This window comes from Geotrypetes seraphini, chromosome 1, assembly GCF_902459505.1.
Source record: "Geotrypetes seraphini chromosome 1, aGeoSer1.1, whole genome shotgun sequence".
Taxonomy (NCBI): Eukaryota; Metazoa; Chordata; class Amphibia; order Gymnophiona; family Dermophiidae; genus Geotrypetes; species Geotrypetes seraphini.
The window spans coordinates 178,243,176-178,265,462 of NC_047084.1; the positions used below are offsets into that span (position 1 = coordinate 178,243,176).

At 40.7% G+C, this 22,287-nt stretch overlaps 1 protein-coding gene across 4 annotated transcripts in view; it reads left to right on the forward strand.

The window, feature by feature from the left end:
- Nucleotides 1–22,287, forward strand: part of PALLD (palladin, cytoskeletal associated protein) — a 792,721-nt gene that overhangs the window by 388,434 nt on the left and 382,000 nt on the right. For all 4 annotated transcript variants that reach the window (XM_033942034.1, XM_033942043.1, XM_033942063.1 and 1 more), the window contains 4 exons: nucleotides 5,432–5,498; nucleotides 14,340–14,445; nucleotides 17,594–17,671; nucleotides 20,449–20,590. In XM_033942034.1, the coding sequence (XP_033797925.1) occupies nucleotides 5,432–5,498; nucleotides 14,340–14,445; nucleotides 17,594–17,671; nucleotides 20,449–20,590 (393 nt within the window). The remainder of the gene's footprint in view (nucleotides 1–5,431; nucleotides 5,499–14,339; nucleotides 14,446–17,593; nucleotides 17,672–20,448; nucleotides 20,591–22,287) is intronic.

The window sequence follows — 22,287 nt, forward strand, 5'->3', positions numbered from 1 at the left end:
AAATGGCGATTTAAATTAGAATATGAATAATCCAAGGCGGGCGCTATTGTGCTAAATCCTACTGAACTAAACACTTGGGCCCAAATTCTGTAACCAGCGCCTAATGTTAGGCACCTATTTCGGAGGCGCCCAACTAGATAGGCGCCTATCTAAATTGAATAACAAGCCCAATTAAGCATTTTAATAAGCAATAATTGAAACTTAGGCGCCTATCAAGAAAGAGCGATTCTGTAACAAGGCGCCTTTAAAAATTTAGGCAGCCTTTAAAAAAAAATAAGCGCTATGCATGTTAAGCGTGGGCGTGGCTTCTTGTTAGGCGCTTTGTTACAGAATCGCTGCTCATAAGCGTGCTTACGCGCTCGTACGGGCGCCTAACTTTTAGTTGTACCTAGAGCTGGCCTATTTATTGGGCACCTCCAAAATAGGTGCCGCTCAGCGTGATTCACTAAACAGCACCCAATTTTACTTGAATCGCGCTGAATTCGGCGCCTAACTTTTGGGCGCTTCTTATAGAATGTGCCCTTTGATCTCTGGTTTCACATTACTTCTTTTATTATTTGTTATGCTAAAGCTCAATGCCCATTCTTCATATCTGCTAGTCATATTTTTTCATTATTTGCGTTCTTGCCTAATTATAAAATCTGCTATTTGGTACAGATCTATATTTGCACTTAAAACTCTTTAACACAGGAAGTTAATGCATGACAAGTGCAAAACTAACCCGGGGAGGGCTTTGCCCAACATGTCACCTGCAGTTGCTGCACGAAAATGCACTTCAGAGCGTAGTACACAGGTTGAAGATAGCGTGGAGGCATTTAGGGCCAGATTCTATATGCCACCTAAAAAATCTGTGCCAACTAGGGTGGCACTAAGCACAATTCCATAAAAGTTAGCAGTCATTATAGATTATGCTTAGTGATGCCTAAGTGCATAGGTGTCGCCAAGTGTCTTAACTTTACTTGAACCCTATTTATGCCATGGTTTTCTTCACCTAAACACTTGCATCTAAGTCAGGTATCTAATGGCACCTAATTTACAAAGAGGCGCCTAACTCAAAAACACGCCCATGATGTGTCCTCTAACCACGCCCACTTTTATGTAGGCACTTTGGACTAGGCGCCTACATTTTACAGAATCATGTTTTTCAACTAAGTCCAATTAAAGTCAATTAAGAGGTGCTAAGTGCTGATTACTGGCGCCAATTAAGTCTATGCATCAATTAAGTTAGGCACCTATATCAGCTGGGCGCACTAGGCAGATTGGATTTGCCAGTTAGCGCCTCTTATTTAGGAGGAAGGAAGTTGTCCCACACGATCTGCATATTAGCATGGGCGAAGAGCAAGATGTTAATTGCAAGAAGCCTTCCGCACCCATTCTCTGCACATGACACAAAATAAAGCACTCAGGAGTAGAATCAGCAAATGGCGCTGAAAACATAGGGCCTGATTCACTAACCTGCCCGATCGTGACTGATCCGTGTCCGATCCGGGCAGGGCCGATCAATTCTAGAAGCCAGAATATTCTAATGGGGGTGATCGTAGGCACGCCCCCATCTGCCATCACAGATCGCCGGGTAGCGATCCCAACGCAGCCGCAGCCCATCTACTTTGCCTGTAGATGGTCTTTGCATGTGTTTGCTGTCTGCTTTTTTTTTTTTGGGGGGGGGGGTTAACTGGCCCCGACTCTCCTGCTCTCCGCCGCCCTTCCCTGCAGTGCAAGCCCATGGATTTAACCCACGGGTTTAAAGCGGGTTAAAACTACAGGCTCGCACTGCAGGAAAGGGCGGCAGAGATCAGGAGAGTTAAAGGAGGCAGAGAGCAGGTTGTGGCGGAGAGCAGGAAAGCTGGGGAGCCAGAGAGAGAGAGTCGGGGAGGCAGTGAGAAGGTCGCAGCAGAGAGCAGGAGAGCCATGGAGCCAGAGCCGGTGAGCCAGAGAGAGAGAGTCAGTGAGGCAGATAGCAGGTCGTGACAGAGAGCAGGAGAACCATGGAGCCAGAGAGAGAGAGAGCCGGGAAGCCAGAGAGAGAGAGAGAGTCGGGGAGGCAGAGAGAGAGAGAGAGAGAGAGAGTCAGGGAGGCAGAGAGCAGGTTTATTTCAGGGCTGCAGGGCTGGCAGGACAGTCGGAAAGGACATGAGTGACTGGTTCCCGGCCGCGATCCTCCCCTAACCGCACCTACTTTCTGGTAAATGCCTACCGAGTTAGGTGCCCACTATCCAATTTAAGTTAATTTAAGCCAGTGATGAAATACTAATTGCTTTATCCTCACCGATTAAGCTTTTTAAATAATTAGGGGACTCCTTTTACAAAGCCGAGGTAGAGGTTTCTTTTTTTTTTTTTATAAATTCTTTATTCATTTTCAAAATTACATTAAGTGTTAAATATATTCATTCACAGTAGCAATAAATACATCACATCACTTATAAACAATCATTGGTACATTACATAAATTCTTATCCCTTCCCCTTTCCCATCCCTCCCAACCATATATTCCATTATCATATAAAATATGTAATAATAAAATACCCCCCTCCCTACACCTTAAACTGATAAATATAAGGGAAACAATTTTACTTAATCCTTACAATATTTTGTTAATGGTTTCTACACATCCTGAAATTTCTTAAAATATCCCCGTTGTAAGGCAATAAACGCAGGCTGGCGAGGTAAGTGCTCCGATGCTCATTGGAACATTTACCTCATTGGCCTGCGGTAGAAACCTCTACAGCGGCTCTGTAAAAGTCGGTGTAGGTTAGGCATCTAGATCGCCTAGATGCCCTAATCTAGGTGACTAACATTAAGGCATCTTGTGTAGAATTTGGGGGATTTTGTGCATTCTCACACAGCCCACATAGGCCCGTACTTACTAACACAAAGTGCATGGAAATAGTGTTATAATGTGCTATTTCAGCCCATGATTGAAAGTGAGCCCAGTGGCTACTTTGTTCTGAGTCTTATTATGATTTTAGAAAGCAATTGAAAACTTCTGTTTAGTATTTAACTAAACTGATCCTTTTGCATGGTATTTGAAATTTATGTAAACCGCATTGAACTTTTTGGTTATGCGGTGTAGAAATGAATTATTAGATTAGATAAGGGGAATGTGGGGGGAGGGGGTGGAAGCAGACTGCCCTGGGCGTAATCTTCCTAAGGGCATGCCCCCCCCCCGGCTCCTCTCATTAGCACATGCACACCCTTTGCTTTCCCCCCATATCTTTTTTATTTCCCCGTTGCGAGGTTGCTATCTGCGTCAGCATTGGCGCTCTCTCTGACATCACTTCTGGGACCCGCGCCTAGAAAGTGACGTCAAAGGACGGGCCGACACAGACGTGGGCATGCTGGAGAAGATAAAAAGATACGGGGAAAGAGAAGGGGACATGAACGTGGCAGGGGGGTGGGGAAGAGGGCAGTAGAGGGGCATCACCGCCCCAGGCACCTCTCACCCTCACTATACCACTGGGTGAGCATTCCTGTTTTACATTCCCCGTTGGAGTTCAACAGGATTTGGCTCTTTGCATCTAACAATGAGGCAAAAAATGGTCAAAGGTTCCGTGAGTGATTGCAGAACTGCAAAACCACCGACGTACAAAGGAATATATATACAAAAATAATAATAAAAGTGTGAAAGTATGAGGTACCCTCAGTGCGCAGGATAAGCGATGGGAGAGAAACTCCAACGCTTCAAGCGAAAAGGTAGAGGCTAAAGAGCCCCCACCTACACACCATCATGGGGTACCTATAATGTGTTTTGAAATTAAATGACACAATCCCAAACAAGTGCACAATGAACACAAGTAAAAAAGTGGAATCACAAACTGCAATCACTCAGGGAACCCCCCAGCCAACTCCCAGCAAAAAAATCAAAAAAGCAACTTAGCTTGAAGAGTCTTCATTCAACATCCAGGGGTGCGGGAACAGCGTAGATGAAACACCGCTCCTCTCCAGCCTGCCTTGAGGTCCGTTTGGATATTTGATTCGTGGGTTCCTGAGGAAGGGACTTTGTTCCCGAAACCAGGCTTAGTTGAACCTGGTTTTGCGGTGTTTCATCTACGCTGTTCCCGCACCCCTGGACGTTGAATGAAGACTCTTCAAGCTAAGTTGCTTTTTTGATTTTTTTGCTGGGAGTTGGCTGGGGGGTTCCCTGAGTGATTGCAGTTTGTGATTCCACTTTTTTACTTGTGTTCATTGTGCACTTGTTTGGGATTGTGTCATTTAATCTCAAAACACACTATAGGTACCCCATGATGGTGTGTAGGTGGGGGCTCTTTAGCTTCTACCTTTTCGCTTGAAGCGTTGGAGTTTTTCTCCCATCGCTTATCCTGCGCACTGAGGGTACCTCATACTTTCACACTTTTATTATTATTTTTGTATATATATTCCTTTGTACGTCGGTGGTTTTGCAGTTCTGCAATCACTCACGGAACCTTTGACCATTTTTTGCCTCATTGTTGGATTCTTTCAAGTTTCGTTGGCAATTTTCCTTGGAGTTCTCTTTGTATCTAAGGCTTTTTCTCTACTTTCTAGTTGAATACATTAATAGGTGGTTGGTTCTGTCATGATTGGATAGTGGTGTTATCTCCAGAAAACTGAAGGGAATAGACTTAGTAAATAAAGACAGACTGTTCACACTCTCCAAGGTAGGGAGAACGAGAGGGCACACTCTAAAGTTGAAAGTGGATAGATTACATACAAACGTAAGGAAGTTCTTCTTCACCCAGAGAGTGGTGGAAAGCTGGAACGCTCTTCCGGAGTCTGTTATAGGGGAAAACACCCTCTAGGGTTTCAAGACAAAGCTGGACAAGTTCCTGCTAAACTGGGACGTACGCAGGTGAGGCTGGACTCATTTAGAGCACTGGTCTTTGACCTGGGGCCACCGCATGAGCGGACTGCTGGGCAGGATGGACCACCGGTCTGACCCAGCAGCGGCAATTCTTATGTTCTTATGCAATAAGCTTCCTGGGATGGTAACGGTGTTGTCATTCTTAAAGGCCTGGATTCTCTAAACGGCGCCCAAGCGATGTGAAAAATGCCATTTAAATAACGTTTATTAAACTGATTTTCAAGGCGCCTAAAAAAGCGGCCCTGGAATCGCACCTCTGTAGGTGTTTTACAGCACCTAACACTGCTGTAGGCGTGGCTAACATCAGAAGTGGCGTTAGATGGCATAAAGCACCTATGGAGGTGCGATTCATGCCAAAGGTAGGTGCCCGAAAAAAAGGCCTGGAACTCCCTGTCCCGAGGCGCCAGTTAGAGAATCTGAGCCTAAGTGTTAGTCAATGGTGGTCTACGTGGGCTGTTTAAGAAATGAACTCTGTGAGATCACAATAAAGCCAACAATACGAGTTTTGCTTTTTTTTTTTTTTTGTAATAATTCATGCACAGTGTAATAATTCATGCATAATTTTGCACTATTTTTTCTTTTTCTTTTTTTCAGGTGCCAGTTCAACAGATTCTGAGGGTGAAGGTCCACTCTTTAAACCAAAGCAGGGAGATATGCCACAGTAAGTTAGTTCATACTGCTTACCCTACTAATAAAAAAAAATGTGAATTGTCTTATCAGATGTTCTGAATTGGGTTTTATTAGTATTGTACTGTGGCTCTGGCATAGGGTTAAAAAAAATGAAATCCTGTTCCATGGTGGAAGTTTAAAGGACACATTCCAACCCATGCTGATCAAAGGATTGGTTTATTTTCAGATAGCAATCGGTTATCGGATTTCAGCTTTCAGATCTCTGTTACAATGTAAATACGTCCATATCATATTAGCAATGCTATTCCAGCCAGCAGAGAACTATTTGCTTGCTCAGCGCATCAGCTTGCCTATTTCTTGGCAATTTTCTCTTTGGAATCTTATTTCCAGATCTCCTATCCTTTTGTCCTGCTCTATGTTATTTTTTTCATCTTGACACTTTTATGGCATCACTCCCTTGTTTCTGAACGTCTCATTTCTGACAACACATGTTGGCGGTTCACATTAGCTTCAGACGTTACACATGCCAGTGCAGTGGTCTCAAACTCAAATCCTTTTGCAGGGCCACATTTTGGATTTTTAGGTACTTGGAGGGCCTGAGAAAAAATAGTTAATGTCTTATTAAGGAAATTACAATTTTGCATGAGGTAAAACTCTTTATAGTTTATAAATCTTTCCTTTTGGCTAAGTCTTAATAATAATATTGTAATTTATAGCTAAAGAGACATATGATCAAGAAACTGTTTTATTTTACTTTTGTGATTATGATAAACATACCCAGGGCCTCAAAATAGTACCGGCGGGCTGCAGGTTTGAGACCACTGTGCTATTGTGATGCCCTGATGGCTTCTCACAGGGATAAGAGCCACACTTTTCCTTCTGAAGGTATTCACAGAAATAAAGGTTAATAGATAAAAAAGTAAACACTCCCCTCCCTCAAAAAAAACAAAAAAGGTAAAAAGCAATGCTGTGTAATTCTCTGTTTTGGTAAATCAGTGGTTTTCAACTTTGATCCTTCTTAACCCTCTCCGTGGCTACCTATAACTGTGTCGAAAAGAGAATTTTTTTTATTATTTTTACATTTTCTTTCTACCAAAAAGTTGGGTTCAAGATGAGTAACAACAGTTCAAGCTAAAAATCTATATTGCAATCTTCAGGTCACAAAGGAACAAAACTTACAGCTAACAAGCAGCTATATATTAACAATTATTTATTTCTGTTATTCCCCCTCCCCCTTTTACTAGGCTGTGGTAGCGGATTCTACTGCGGCCTAGAGTGTTAAATGCTCCAACGCTGCACCAAGACTCATAGAATTCCTATCAGCATCGGAGTATTTAGCATCCCGGCCGCGGTAGAACCCTCTACCATGGCTTAATAAAAGAGGGCCTTATTTATTATGATTTATTTACTACATTTTTGAAAAAATTCACGCAAGGCGGTGTACAACAAGAATAAGTTGAACATAGGCAACAGACAATTACAGCAGTGAAAATAATTCGAACAACATTAGGAAGTATGGCATAGTATGCTACTTAAATTGTCATAGAAACATGATGGCAGATAAAGGCCAAATGGCCCATCCAGTCTGCCCATCCACAGTAACCGTTATCTCTTCCTCTCTCTAACAGATCCCATGTGCCTATCCCAGGGTTTCTTGAAATTAGACACAGTCTCTGTCTCCACTACTTTTTCAGGGAGACTGTTCCACGCATCTACCACCCTTTCTGTAAAAAAGTACAGTATTTCCTCAGATTACTCTGGAGCTATCACCTCTCATTGCAGTTTCCTTTCAAATTAAAGAGACTCGACTAATGCGCATTTATACGTCTCTATCATATCTCCCCTCTCCCGCCTTTCCTCCAAAGTATACAGATTGAGATCTTTAAGTCTGTCCCCATACGCCTTATCATGAAGATCATGTACCATTTTTTTGAAGGTGCGGCCTCCAGAATTGTATACAATATTCTAAATGAGGTCTCACCAGAGTCTTATACAGAGGCATCAATACCTCCTTTTTCCTACTGGCAATACCTCTCCCTATACAACCTAGCATCCTTCTAGCTTTCGCCGTCACCTTTTCAACCTGTTTGGCCACCTTAAGATCATCACATACAACCAAACCCAAGTCAACATACAATCACATCCAAGTCAACACCGAGGGGCAGCAAAACACTTCTTCAGTCAAGGGAATGCCAAAGGACCTGACAGCCATTAAAACTACCAACATGTCTACCTGCAGGAAGGGTGAACAGTTTATTTGTTAATATCTTTATTCAGTTTTTTCCTATAACATACAATAGCCACTGCATCTGTTAATCGACATAACAAACACTTCAAACAGCAAAGTCTTCCCAAATGTCCGTCCCTTCCTCCCTCATATCCCAACCAGAACCCTCCTCAGAAACTACTCCCGTCCCCCTACCCAACCCTATAAACCCTTATCTCTGCTTACATGAGTCTATTTCATGAATACAAAATAGCAAAAGCAAGTCTGAACCAAATTGTTCGATATTGCAAACACGAGACGCATCGGCAATGCATCTATAAAAGGCAACTAGATCTTCAAAAACTTCATCTGTTCCTGCCTGGCTCTTAACAATGAAGCAAGCACACACCGCAACAGATTCAGTACAACTGCTGTAGCAAAGGATTAATTATTATCCACTGGAAGGTTAACAGAGGACTAAAGGGGTATCAGACAGCCATCCAAACAACATAGTTTGGAAGGGTAAATTCTTCATTTGCCCCAAGAAGCCTCCTCCTCCTTACTTTTTATATTTTTTATTATTATTTGTTTATCTTATTTTAAGAGTATTTTTGTTGTGTTAATATTATAACTTATTTTTTAACCTTATGCATATTGAATGTACTTAGCTTTAAACTATCATTCAGCTGCAAACTGTTTCCCCGAATGCCAACGCGTTTCGAGTTCTTTGTCAAGGCGACAGGGGGAACTGAAAGCAAAAAAGAATGCAGACAAAGCACATAATTAGAAGGTTAAACCTAAAACCAGGGAAAATATCTCAAACTATCCCCGAATTACATCTTACCTTATGGTTAACAAAGCACAGCATACCGTTTACCCGTATCGTAAAGCAGCAGCTGACTGAACCTGCAGCATTAAATAATCCCACCCCTATGACGACATATCCGGAAAGAAATGCTGACTTAACCTAAAACAATTGTAAAGGGACCTGACACTTCCTACAAGTCGGCTTGGGCAAGCCAATCAGATGTTTCATTTAAACCATTAGGAGACATAGAGTTTAATTTGAACATCCATCGGAGCTCACAGCGATTACGGTAAGTCTCCTGACAGTATTGCCACCCTCTCACCCTACTACAATACGATCTAAAACTCGCCATTTGAGATCTTTTAAAGTGTGCCCACGAGTAATCCAATGACAGACTAAGGGAGAAGATTCATTTTGTGTGTGGACACGTGATTTGTGCTCCGTTAAACGGACACGAATCGGGCGAGTGGTACATCCCACGTATAACATGGGGCAAGGACATTGAATCACATATATGACATTATCCGAATCGCAGGTGGTATTATATTTTGAAACAAAAACTTCCCCCGTGGTAGGATGAGTCCACCTTTCGCCTGAAATAGTATAGACGCACCATTGGCATCGGCCACAGGGGTAATGATTACCACCACTGGGGGGAGTATATTCCTGCAATTTATTGTGATTTAAATATTCTCCAATATTTCGTCTACGCCTGTAGGAACATAACGGATAGTCTTCCAGGGTAGAAATGGCCAATTTAGGGATATGCCAATGTTTTTTTTATCACCTGAGAAATACGGTGGGCCAGGGTGGAATAATCTTGGACAAAAGCCACCGTCTCAAAAAGATTTTTATCATTCACTGTATCTTGGAGTAGCCATTCCCTATGGGCATGTTTAGCTCTCTTATAAGCACTTTTTACTACCTCATAGGGGTACCCATGTTGATAAAATCGATTTTTCATGATTTTGGCTTGGGCACGAAAGTCATCAGTGGAATCACAGATTCTTCTCAACCTGAGAAACTGGCTAATCGGGAGACTTCTCTTTAAGCCTTCAGGGTGGAAGCTATGAAAGCGCAGAAGGCTATTACGGTCAGTTCTCTTTCTATAAAGTGTGGTGGATAAACAGGTAGGTCCTTTCTGTATTAAAATATCCAAAAACAGAATCTCCTTATATTGTATGGTGACTGTAAACTTAATGTTGTTATCCAGAGCATTTAATAAGTCAACAAATTGGACAAGATCCTCCTCAGTTGCGGTCCATATACAAAAGATGTCATCTAAGAACCTCGTCCAAATTTTTATGTGTTTAAACCCAGGCATTTTGTAAATCAAACGTTCCTCCATGTCAGCCATAAATAAGGCAGCCAACGAAGGAGCTAAAGAAGCCCCCCTAGCTATTCCGTGCTTTTGGAGATAGAATTCATGATGGAACCAAAAATAGCTCCTGGTTAAAACCAAGGTGGCCATTTCCATAAGGATGTCTGATGCTTTCAGTTCCCCCTGTCGCCTTGACAAAGAACTCGAAACGCGTTGGCGTTCGGGGAAACAGTTTGCAGCTGAATGATAGTTTAAAGCTAAGTACATTCAATATGCATAAGGTTAAAAAATAAGTTATAATATTAACACAACAAAAATACTCTTAAAATAAGATAAACAAATAATAATAAAAAATATAAAAAGTAAGGAGGAGGAGGCTTCTTGGGGCAAATGAAGAATTTACCCTTCCAAACTATGTTGTTTGGATGGCTGTCTGATACCCCTTTAGTCCTCTGTTAACCTTCCAGTGGATAATAATTAATCCTTTGCTACAGCAGTTGTACTGAATCTGTTGTGGTGTGTGCTTGCTTCATTGTGTTTTATATAACGGAAGTTTGTTGTAAGACGGCTCATAACAAAACAGAGTTGTTTTTCCATACTCAACAGTTTATACATATGATTTTTCCACTGAGCTAAAGTTGGATAAGCAGGACGTATCCATTGTTGCAGTATACAGCACTTAGCCATTAAGGCAGATTTGCGTAGAAAATGTCTGATCTGTCTGATGCCATCTTGGATCTCCAAGGTGTCATCCAACAAACAAATTGAACGAGTGTGAGTCCAATGTTCATTGCACGACATACTCAAATAAGACCACACCACTGTCCAAAAGCATTGTATATGTAAACAGTCCCATACATAATGTTTATAAGACGCATCTCTTTCTCCACATTTAAGACAGGTCCCATCTGAAGGGAGACCCATCTTTTTCACTTTTGATAGATAGATATACATATGTAACATAAATGTATAATGGAATTCCTGTAACAATACACTTTCAACTAGTCTGGATACCTTAGACAAACTTTCCAAGAACTTTTCAATATCATGGTATCCAAAATATTTGATGCATAAGGATGAATTCCCTGTGGTTCCAGCAGTCCTCTCTACAGCCAACCCATGAACCCCTTATGCATAGACATCATCGGCCAGTGACCATCAAAATCAGTCTCAAAAAACTCTTGTTTATTGCACTTGAGAACTGAAAGAATGTAATGCCGCAATTGGAGGTAGGCATACCAATCCTGAGGTTTCATAGTGTACGTTATTCTGTAAGGTCTCATAAGGTATTAAGGAGACCTCATCATCCCTCTCCTCCAATACATGGGCAAGTTGCGTAAGACCCTGGGTTTTCCAGTGTGAAAAAGTGTCCATCGAACATCCCAGTGGGAAATCCGCATTACCCATTAGTGGCAAGTATCATGAACAGTGAGCATGGAGCTTATAATGCACTCAATATTGTCTCCAAGCCCACCATAAGGATTTCACTAAGGGATTCTGTTTTATGATCTTCCATAACTGAGCTGCTTTCACATGGATTACACAAGCTGAATGTGAATTACCCATGAAATTAATTTCAAAAGCTAAATCACAATAATCTGATGTTTGAAACATCCAGTCTCGCACCATCCTTAAATGGCATGCTATATTATAAGCCTTAAGATCTGGCAACCCCATGCCCCACCTCCAGCCTAGAAAGTTGTAATTGCTGCAAAGAGACCCTTTATTTTATATGGTCCCACAAAAATTTTCATATAGAATTATTCCAGATCCTCATTTCGCAGGGGCATGTAATCACTGGGAGATTCTGTAACATATAAATCCATTTTGGCAATGGAACCATCTGCAGCAAATGAATTCACTCCCAGAGCGAAAGCAGGAGAGGGTGACAATGCTCATACATATTGTGAATAGCCTGTAACAAGTTGTTTTTGATCAGTGTTTGACTATAAAAACTCAGATAGATACAGTGGTTCAGAAGAGTTATTATACCTTGTGGAAACTCCGTACCATCAGATCTTACTTTGATGCTACCGCTTTTACTCTCTTAGTTCAGACACTACTTTTGAGTATTTTGGATTACTGCAATATTATATAATTGACAAGTACTAAGAAAAATTTGACTAGACTGGCCTTGGTCCAAAATACAGCTGTAAGAATGATTTATGGCCTAAAGAAGTACGATTATGTCACTCCTTATTATCATGAGTTGCATTGGCTCCTAGTGAAGGCCCGGGTGATTTTCAAGTTGAATGCTTATATTACAAAGCAGCTTTTGGTGCTGCTCCTTCTTATCTTGTTGATAGATGTGTTATTATGGCACATGAGAGGAGTAGAAAATCTCATGCCCTATTTATGTTCCCTTCAGCAAAGGGCTGCAAAAGTAAGAGACATCATGGGCATTGTCTTTCTTATCAGGCTGCTTCTTATAAGAACATATCTTTTTAGAGGTTTCTGTTAAGTAATGGCTGTCATAGAGCTTTATTGTGATTTTATTGTGAATTTTTCTTTTCATGTTTCAGTATTATCTATCAGTGCCTTGTATTTTAATTTTGTTTTTACTTTGGAAACAAATTGATTCACATTGATTCTAATCTGCATTGAACCCCCCTCAAAAAAAAAAAATTGGGGGAGGATAATGTTAATAAATGAAATGAAATTCATTCTGCAACGCCTCATCGCTTCTTTCTTACTTCCTTGTGAACTGCACTTAAGAGCAAGTCGCTAATATTTATGCCCTTCTCCACTGTCAACTTCTGACTTCACACTTTTACTCTCTATATGGAGTGTACTTCTAGAGCTGGTGCAGGCTACATTTAAATCTTAATCCCAGCTTCTCCTAATCATAGATTTGTTATTTGTAACCATTTTCTGGCTACATTTAAATCTTAATCCCAGCTTCTCCTAATCATAGATTTGTTATTTGTAACCATTTTCTTTTCAACATCTATTTTGTCCTGTATTTTTGACTAGATTATAAGGTCTGCAAAGAAGGGGCTGCCTCGGCCTCATGCATATAGATCAGTGGTTCCCAAACCTGTCCTGAAGGACCCCCAGGCCAGTCGGGTTTTCAAGATAGCCCTAATGAATATGCATGGAGCAGATCTGCATTCCTGGCATTTCCATTATATGCAAATCTCTGTCATGCATATTCATTAGGGCTATCTTGAAAACCCGACTGGCCTGGGGGTCCTCCAGGACAGGTTTGGGGACCACTGATATAGATGAACAGCATGGTGTAGGTTAAGGAGTGCTCTCAAAATGATAAGTAATAGCATTAGTAATCATAAGAATTGCTATACTGGGACAGACCGAAGGTCCATCAAGCCCAGTATCCTGTTTCCAACAGTGGCCAATTCAGGTCCCAACTACCTTGCAGAAACTCAAAGAATAGCAACATTGCAGAGCTGAGATTATGATGTCATAATGTCTCATTCCATCAATGCCTAAGAGCCAAACTCATCAGTGATGTCACAATGGCTTGATTGTCCTATTCTTGGCACACATAAAACATAAGAAAGAATTGCCATACTGGGACAGACCGATGGTCCATCAAGCCCAGTATCCTGTTCCCAACAGTGACCAAGCCAGGTCCCAAGTACTGTACCTAGCTAGATCCTAAGTAGTAAATCAGATTTTATGCTGCTTATCCTAGGAATAAGGTGTGGATTTTCCCAAACCATCTCAATATTGGCCTATGGATTTCTCTTTTAGGAAATTATCCAAACATTTTTTTAATCCCTGCTAATCTAACTGATTTCACCACATTCTCCGGCAATGAATTCCAGAGTTTAATTACACGTTGTGTGAAGAAATATTTTCTCCAGTTTGTTTTAAATTTACTACTTAGAAGCTTCATCGCATGTCCCCTAGTCCTAGTATTTTTGGAAAGGGGTGAACAAGTGATTCACATCTACCCTTTTCACCCCACTCATTATTTTATAGACCTCTATCATATCAACCCTGAGCCATCTCTTCTCCAAGCTGAAGAACCCTAGCCGCTTTAGCCTTTCCTATTCCTTTTATCATTTTTGTCACCTTTCTCTGTACCTTTTCTATATGGTGACCAGAACTGCTATCCAAGTTACTTCAACTACATTCTGACTGATCTTATAATTCTCTGACATCCTTTTTCTGTCAGAAAAATATTGCTTTCCAAAGTCCTGGGATATCTGATTTACTAACCTTCGTTATGTAACAGAAGTTGAAAAGCAAATATTTTTCTAGATATTCACTACTTGGAGTTCATTTCTTGGCATCAGGCGCTTGTGGAGACTGGAACAGCTGCTTATTCATTCACTTACCTTTGTTCCCTTGTTTTAAGATGATGATCTTAAATTATTACACATCCCAGCTATATTTATGGTGGAGCTGAGTGTTATAATACATGAATATGTAATCTGGAATCACTGTTAGGCAGCAGTGAGGTTATTAAGACTGCTAAGCTATGCAAAAGAGATGGATAATTGATTTATATGGTCCCTAATGGTTATGCACTGGGAATCTCGTTAAAAATGTTTCTTCTCTTTTTTTCCAGGGCTCAGAAGAAAACAACCTCAGTGTCCTTGACAATAGGATGTTCTTCTCCAAAGGCAGGAGTGACCACTACTGTAATTCAGCCCCTTTCAGTTCCCATTCATCAGGTAATCTGATTGTAGCATGCTGTCTAAAATGATCAGGAATGAGTGTATGGGCTCCTTTCACACTTTCTTATTGGAAAATTAATCAATAAACTGATGTGTAAGAAAAAGGATGCCGGAAAACAAAAGCAAAATCCAACTGGTCTGCAGAAAACAACAATGAAAGCAAAACAAAGAACAACTGCAGACAGAGGTACAAGATGCAGGCTAGGTTTAGTAAAACAATTATGGTTGCGGTTAATATCACCATCTTTTTACAAACCAGGGGACCCAACACGGTCTATAGGTATTTCCGAGCAAGTTCTTCAATGGTTTAGATCGTACTTGGACAATCGAACTTCTATAGTCTCTTTCAACGATACTGTTTCTGCAAGTTTTTCTAATCCTTACGGTATTCCCCAAGGTTCTATTTTATCCCCTCTTCTCTTCAATATTTTTCTCTCACCCCTTTTGACTCTTTGTCAATCTATCGGTTTTACAGTATTCGCATATGCTGACGATGTCCAACTTTTACATCCCATCGACCCCAATAATCAATCCGAAATCGTTAATATCAATGACAAACTCAAACAGATTCATTTATGGTTGGACAACAATAGACTGTCCCTAAACATTAATAAAACCAACACGTTACTTTTCCCTTGGAAAGAAAATCATAAAATATCTGTTCCTATTAAAATCCAAGGAGTAACGCTCAAACAAATTAACAAAATTCGGATCTTAGATGTCATCCTTGACGAAAACTTAACTTATCATGACCACATTAGTTATGTAGTCAAAGCCTCTTTTTACAGACTACGTCAAATTCGTTCTATTTCAAAATTTCTCTGTGCCAAATCTTTAAACATACTAATTCATTCATTAATTATTGCAAAAATCGATTATTGTAATGCTTTATTCAAAGGAATGGCCCAAAAAGAAATCAGAAAATTACAGATCATACAAAATACATCTATTAAATTAATTACTGGGGCCAAAAAATTTGACCATGTAACCCCTTTATTACAAAAAGCACATTGGCTCCCAGTGGGACATCGAATTTTATACAAGCTATCTTTACTCACCTTTAAATCTTTATCATCCAAAACTCCATCATTCATTTATAAAGTTCTAATTCCATACACTTCTCAAAAAACTTTACGATCCAATCAGCAACGTTTATTAGTTATCCCCTCTCTCAAAATCATAAATACCAGAAGACAGTAAATTTTCTCAGTCACAGCACCGCAAACATGGAATTCTCTCCCACTTTATTTAAGGGAGGAGAAAAACCTCGACAAATTCAAAAGCCAACTTAAGAGTTTTCTTTTTATAGACGCTTTTAATCCTTAATTGAATTGCCAATTACTCTTTACAACTCCCTTTCACTTCAGTCAGCTATATATATATATTTTGTTTTCCCATCCATTCTGTGTATTTACCCTTATTGATCCCTCCTTTCCTATTATAAATTGTATTTCTTCCCCCTCTTTCCCAATGTTTCCTGTCCAAATTTGTCTAGTTTGTTTTAAATTGATTTTTAGATTTTATTATATTATTGTTAATTTTTTATTATGTATTTTCTGTAAATGTAAATCGCTTAGTAGTTACAATAGGCGATTAATCAAATATTGAATAAAACTTGAAACTTGAAACTTAACACACCTTCATCAGGGGTCCCTAATTTGAAAGGTATCAAAAACAAACTTAAGTCTGATTCAAATGATTGATTGCTGGAGCAAAGTGTCCATGGGGTAATTGCAAACAAGGGGTTTTAGGTATCTGGCCAACGAGTCTTAGGCCCCTCCCAGTGCATCCCTAAATACACTGGGAAGGAGGTCTAAGACTCCAGTTGACCCAGGTGCCTTAGGCATCTGAGCCAATCAGGGTCTTTGGCTCCTCCCTGGTGCATCCTAGAATGCACCGGGATGTGCAAGGCCCACCATTTTCCAGTGGCGGGCCTGCTGGTCGGAGGGTGTATGCCTCACTCCGACTGGTCCTTCTGTTTACAAGGTATGAGGGGGGGGAGTTTGGGGTGGTCTCCCCTTTAGGGGGATCGCTGGGTAAGTGGGGAGATCAGTCGGTCACTGGGTGGGGGATTGTTCCGGCAGGAGGGAGTGGGAATCCCTCCTGCCTATTGCAGTTGGGTGGAGGGTGTTTTGGGGGATTCTGGCAGAAGGAATTGGGTACTCCTCCTGCCGGTGGATGCTTCAGGGGTGATGCTTCGGGAAGTAGCAGGAGAGTGTGGGCACGGGGAGTTTTGGGGGGTTCCCTGCCACTGTGGTTGCCATTGAGCTTATAGCGGAAGGGAGATTCCCTTGCCGCAATCAGCTCAACGGCAATACGATTCTCTACCCGGCACCTGTGACATAGATGCCGGTTAGAGAATCGGGGGAGAGGGGATTAGGCAGGATTAGATGGGGGTTAGGCATCTGTCTGTTAGGACAGAAATGATTATATAACAGACAGACGCTATTCCATATAGGATGCTTGTGTGCGATTCTCAAAAGCCGCTTATGTGGCTGCTGAGACCAGGCGTCCTTTTTAGAATTAGGCCCACAGCTTTGAAATTTCAAAGCCAAGCATGTTGTGTTCTTCAGAACATGGGAGGCAGTCCGGCTAACTCCCGCAGTCAACAGTGAGCCCAGATATTCAGTGCTGGGCTGTTTTCAGTGACCGGTATTGAATATCCAGGATTTTCATGGCCAGCATTAACTTAACCGGCTAAGGTAATATTTAGTGCTGGCTGGTTAATTTAATCGCGGCCAAAGATAGGCCTGCTATTTCTAAATTTGTCCAGTCAGCACTCATTATTGGCAGTTATTGCACGGTAAAGCCTGCTAAATTTTAGCTGCTAGCCATGAATATTCAGCAGATATAATCGGCTATCTCTCACTGAATATTCATGGTTAGTCAGTTAAATGTTATTTAACTGGTCAGCAGCCATTGCTTTGAATATTACATTGCTTTGAATATTAGGGAGCATGTCTTGTGGTATATCTCATTATCATCCCTCTTTCTTGAACACTGCCACACCTTTTTCTCATCTCGCTTAAGAGAAATGTAATCCTTCATAACTGCAAACAGGCTGAGGCCAAAGATGAGATGAAAACGCAAGATATTATGTTAAAGACTTTGATTAATACAATCTAACAGTCAGTTTGATTTCCAGGTTCAAAGTCCTACTTCTTATTTATACCGACAAGAGGAATCCCGTAACACCATCTGTTGTCCGCCTACTTTTACCAAGGTTTGAGTTCTCTTTTCTGTATTTGTCCATTGTGCATTCATGCTACAGCTTAATTTATAAAGACAGATGCAATTTCACGCTTACTAGTCTGTTAAAAAATAAAACACAAACTTTCTAACATCAAATTATTTCTAGACATGTTGAAAATATTGCTGAAAGACCTGTATGAAACATCTTTGGGACATCTGATTAGGTAACTTTAATAAAGTCATCTTCTTTGTACCTGAAATCTACGTTGTACACATATGTAGGAGTGCAGGGCACACCCAAAATGAATAGAAAAGCATGCATACAGAGCAGGTGAGTTCAGCCAGAAAAAATAATGCTGAACTATTAAACGTTAATTGCTACAGAAACAGCTTAACAAAGCTTTCATCCAAATTACACAAACATATCCTTCCCAACATCAGAAAACATCTAGGGCTCCCGGTTTTAGCGCGCGCTAAAATGCCACAGGCGCTAGCTGCTACCCTTTTAAGCAGGCGGTAATTTTTCAGCTAGCGCGCGCTAATCCAGTGCGTGCACTAAAAACGCTAGCGCACCTTTGTAAAAGGAGCCCCTAGAGAAACTAACAAATGCGCATGGTTTCAAAATGGGAAAAAAATAAAAAAAAAAGAACCAGTTGGTTCAAATGGAAAGAAGAGATGAAGGAATTGTTTTAAGAAGTGTTTATGTTTATGGGGATGGGGAAAAATGTGCCTCCCTGTCATTCTCTACAATAACATAAATCAGGGGTCTCAAAGTCCCTCCTTGAGGGCCGCAATCCAGTCGGGTTTTCAGGATTTCCTCAATGAATATGCATGAGATCTATGTGCATGCACTGCTTTCAATGCATATTCATTGGGGAAATCCTGAAAACCCGGCTGGATTGCGGCCCTTGAGGGAAGGACTGATAACTGGAATGTTCACAATGTGGAAATTAAGCAAGTCTGTGCAAAGAGGGAGATTAATAAAGCGGTAAGGATGGTCACGGTCCATGAGCTGCAACATGAAGTAAAGGAGCAATGGTGACAGGAGACTTTTCTTGGGGGTTTTAGGGTGGATCGCTGAATTTGGAGAAGAGCAGCATTTTTAGGAGCTTCCTGCAGTGCATGTAGGAGGTGAATGCTCTGACCAATTGGCTCCATTCAGAGTCTTTGGAGGCTGCTTAGTAGGATGGGAGTCTGTTGAATCTTTTTTGGCTGCGTCCTTTGACTGAGGGGAAGGGGAAGGATGAACAAGGTCAAGTAGATCTTCCAGGTCTGGTGAATATGAACTGGTTGGTGAGGTAATTGGGCAGTAGACTGTGTAGTGCTTTGTAGCAGAGACATTCAAGGCACTGAAGGCAACGATTACTTCATGGCACTGCAGCACTCTCCTGCCGATTCCAAGCAGGTTGCCTTCAGTGCCTTGACGCAGCGGGTAAAGTATTAACCCTGCGAAACGCAGGCCACGTCGGACCTGATTATAACTACTGTATTTCCAGCAATGGTTTCAACAACGGATAGAGTGTGTGAGATAAGTACTGCCATTTGGTTTGATTGATAATTTTCATCATTTTTCAGAAGTTTTATGAACTGTTTGAAGTTTTTTGCACTTTATGAACTTTATTGCCTTTATGAATTTTTTGAATTTTTAATGAGTATTTTGAATCGTTGTTTGCACCAGCTGTCGATTCCCTTTAAGAAGGCCTGTTTGGCAACTGAAATATATGGATCTTTATTGAGTAATTAAGTTAATCAAATTAATTCAATTAAATTTTTCAATATTAACAATAAAAGATCAATTTTAATTTAATAAGTAGGTAGGTGGTTGGAAACCCATGAGGAAAATAGGAGTGTGCCAAATGGAGCACAAAGTAACTCCTGAATTGGGTATATGCCAAATAGTTCTCTATGGGAGGGAATTTTACCATTCTGGACCCCTGAGGAAGGAGTGTTTTTCGAAATACGAACCATGTAGGGTCCCATCTCTTCACATATGAGAACCACCATTTGGATCACCACATTGTATTGACTAATAAAGATCCTGCCCTCTGTACATCATATCTGCTGATATCAGCACTAAAGGATGTTGTATAATGGGCATTCATCTTTGAGTGCCACTATAGAACAACATTGAGTGCCAATTTTCTTCTGCCCCAATTTTTGAGTGCCGTTTACTGAATCTAGTCCTAAATGATTCCAGGAGAGTCAAGACTGTGTAACACAGTCATAAATATTAGCAAGTAAAGCACTTGTGTCTTTTGTAAAGAATGTGCTCACCTTGCAACTCTACCTGCACTCTGCTCAAACACTGCCCGGGAACACACCTACAAATTCCCCTGAGGGAATTTTATAAAAAGCCATCTTACATGAATAAAACAGGGTTTCACAGATGGAAAAAGTTTATAAAATTACCTCCTTTGAGAACTTTGACAGGTCAGGTCGGGCAAGAGAGGTCTGGCTATTTTGTTCTGTTTTGTTGCTTCCCTGTTTGTTTACACTTTGTTCTTCTAGCACATTTTGGGCTCCTTTTACTAAGCTGTGATAGCGGTTTTAGCGCATGCTGAATTGCCGCTTGGGCTAGACGCTAACGCCAGCATTGAGCTGGCGTTAGTTCTAGCCGCGTAGCACAGGTTTAGCGTGTGCTAAAAATGCTATTGCAGTTTAGTAAAAGGAGCCCTTTATTTTATTTTTTTTTGCTTTTAACTTTTTGTTTTTGCTTATGGTTTTATTTTCTATTGAAAGTAAACTTACCGAGCCTTACCTCATAGATTTGTGATTGCTGATGTGAGGATTCTTTCCATTTAAATTCAGGAGCTTCAAAACACCACAGCGTCAGAAGGACAGGTTGTGGTCCTAGAATGCAGAGTGAAAGGGGCACCTCCTTTACATGTCACGTGGTTTCAACAGGGAACTGAAATCCATGACTCCCCAGATTTCAGAATTCTTCAGAAAAGTAAGCAAAAGGCAAAGTCTTAGTTGAAAATTAAACAAGCCAATCTGGGGTGGAAAAAGTTATACCCCCCTCTTTTACGAACGCATGAGCGTTCCTATGAGCGTTAGAGCAGTTACTGCCACTCGCGCTATGCATTCGTAAAAGAGGGGGTATATTTGTCATAAGCCCAACCTCTAACTGTGAACGGAGCTGAATGGGTCATAATCACAATGCTTCAAACTCTTGGTAATTTTGACGATGTTGCTATTTTTTTGTCTTTATTTGCACATTATAAGTTTATGGCCACAGAACAGCATTTTGCAAAGGTTTAATTAATATATGGAGCTGAGGAGTAGACTAATGGTTCAAACCCATAACAGTCACTTGTGGCCTTGGGCAAGTCACTTAACTCTCCATTCCTCAGGAGAAGACAATGGCAAACAACTCCAGTATCATGCCAAGAAAACCACATGATAGGTCTCTCATTGTTTGGTCATCAGGAGTAAGTTCGACCTGAGGAAACATTTGGATCTGAAATTTATATATAATTTATATCATCTATAACAAGAAAGAGGACCTGATTTGCCTAATTTATGTTCAAGTCTAGTTTTCCATGGTTGGGAAAATATTTGTTAGTGTAACTTTAAATGAAGAAATATTCCTATCCAAATATTGGGGTGTCTTTTTTTTTTTGTATCCCATTCTGTGCAACATGGTTGAAAGAAATAATAGAGGTTAGCCAACAATGAGAATACGGTTGTTCAATATTTGTTTCAATTTTTTTTTATCACAGATATCTCTCAGCAGAGAGAAGCACACGAGATGTCAGAGAATCAATATTGTATAAATAATAAGAAGTCACATAAGGGCAATAGAGTCTATAATATAATGTCCATCTTGGATGAAAAGATTCATAGAGAATCCCACATCTCTGACAAGGGATAAATCTTAGTCAAGGAACACCTAGATCAGGGGTGCCCACACTTTTTTGACTTGCGAGCTACTTTTAAAATGACCAAGTCAAAATGATCTACTAACAATAAAATTTTTAAAAACACAAAATACACTGTACACAGAAAAAATATTCACTATCATTTATATTCAGGGTTTTTTTTCAAAGAGGTCAAGGCAGATGACTTTAAAATATGCAATGACATCTCAGTAACAACTATACAAAAATAGACAAATATACCCCCTCCCATTTTACTAAACCGCGATAGCAGTTTTTAGCGCAGGGAGCTGCGCTGCTCTCGATGCTCATAGACTCTCTGTGCTAAAATCCGCTACTGCGGTTTAGTAAAAGGGGGCCATAGTGCGAAATATAGACAGCAGATATAAATTATCAAAATGGACATATTTTGATCACTAAATTTAAAATAAAATCATTTTTCCTACCTTTGTTGTCTGGTGATTTCATGAGTCTCTGGTTGCACTTTCTTCTTCTGACTGTACATGCAATATTTCTTCCCTCCTATCTGCCTCCTCCAGACCTCATTCCATTCCCCAACCAATATCTCTGTCCTTCCATGAGTCCAACTTTTTCTTCCTCTCTCCCTACCTGCCCCCTACCACCCTACACACTCCATTCCCTCCCCCTTTTCCTTCCTCTCTCCCTGACCCCTCCCCTTTCTTTCTTTCTGTCTCCCTGCCCCCTTTCTTTCTTTTTCTCTCTGTCTCCCTGCCCCCTTTCTTACTTTCTTTCTCTCTGCTGTCTTTCT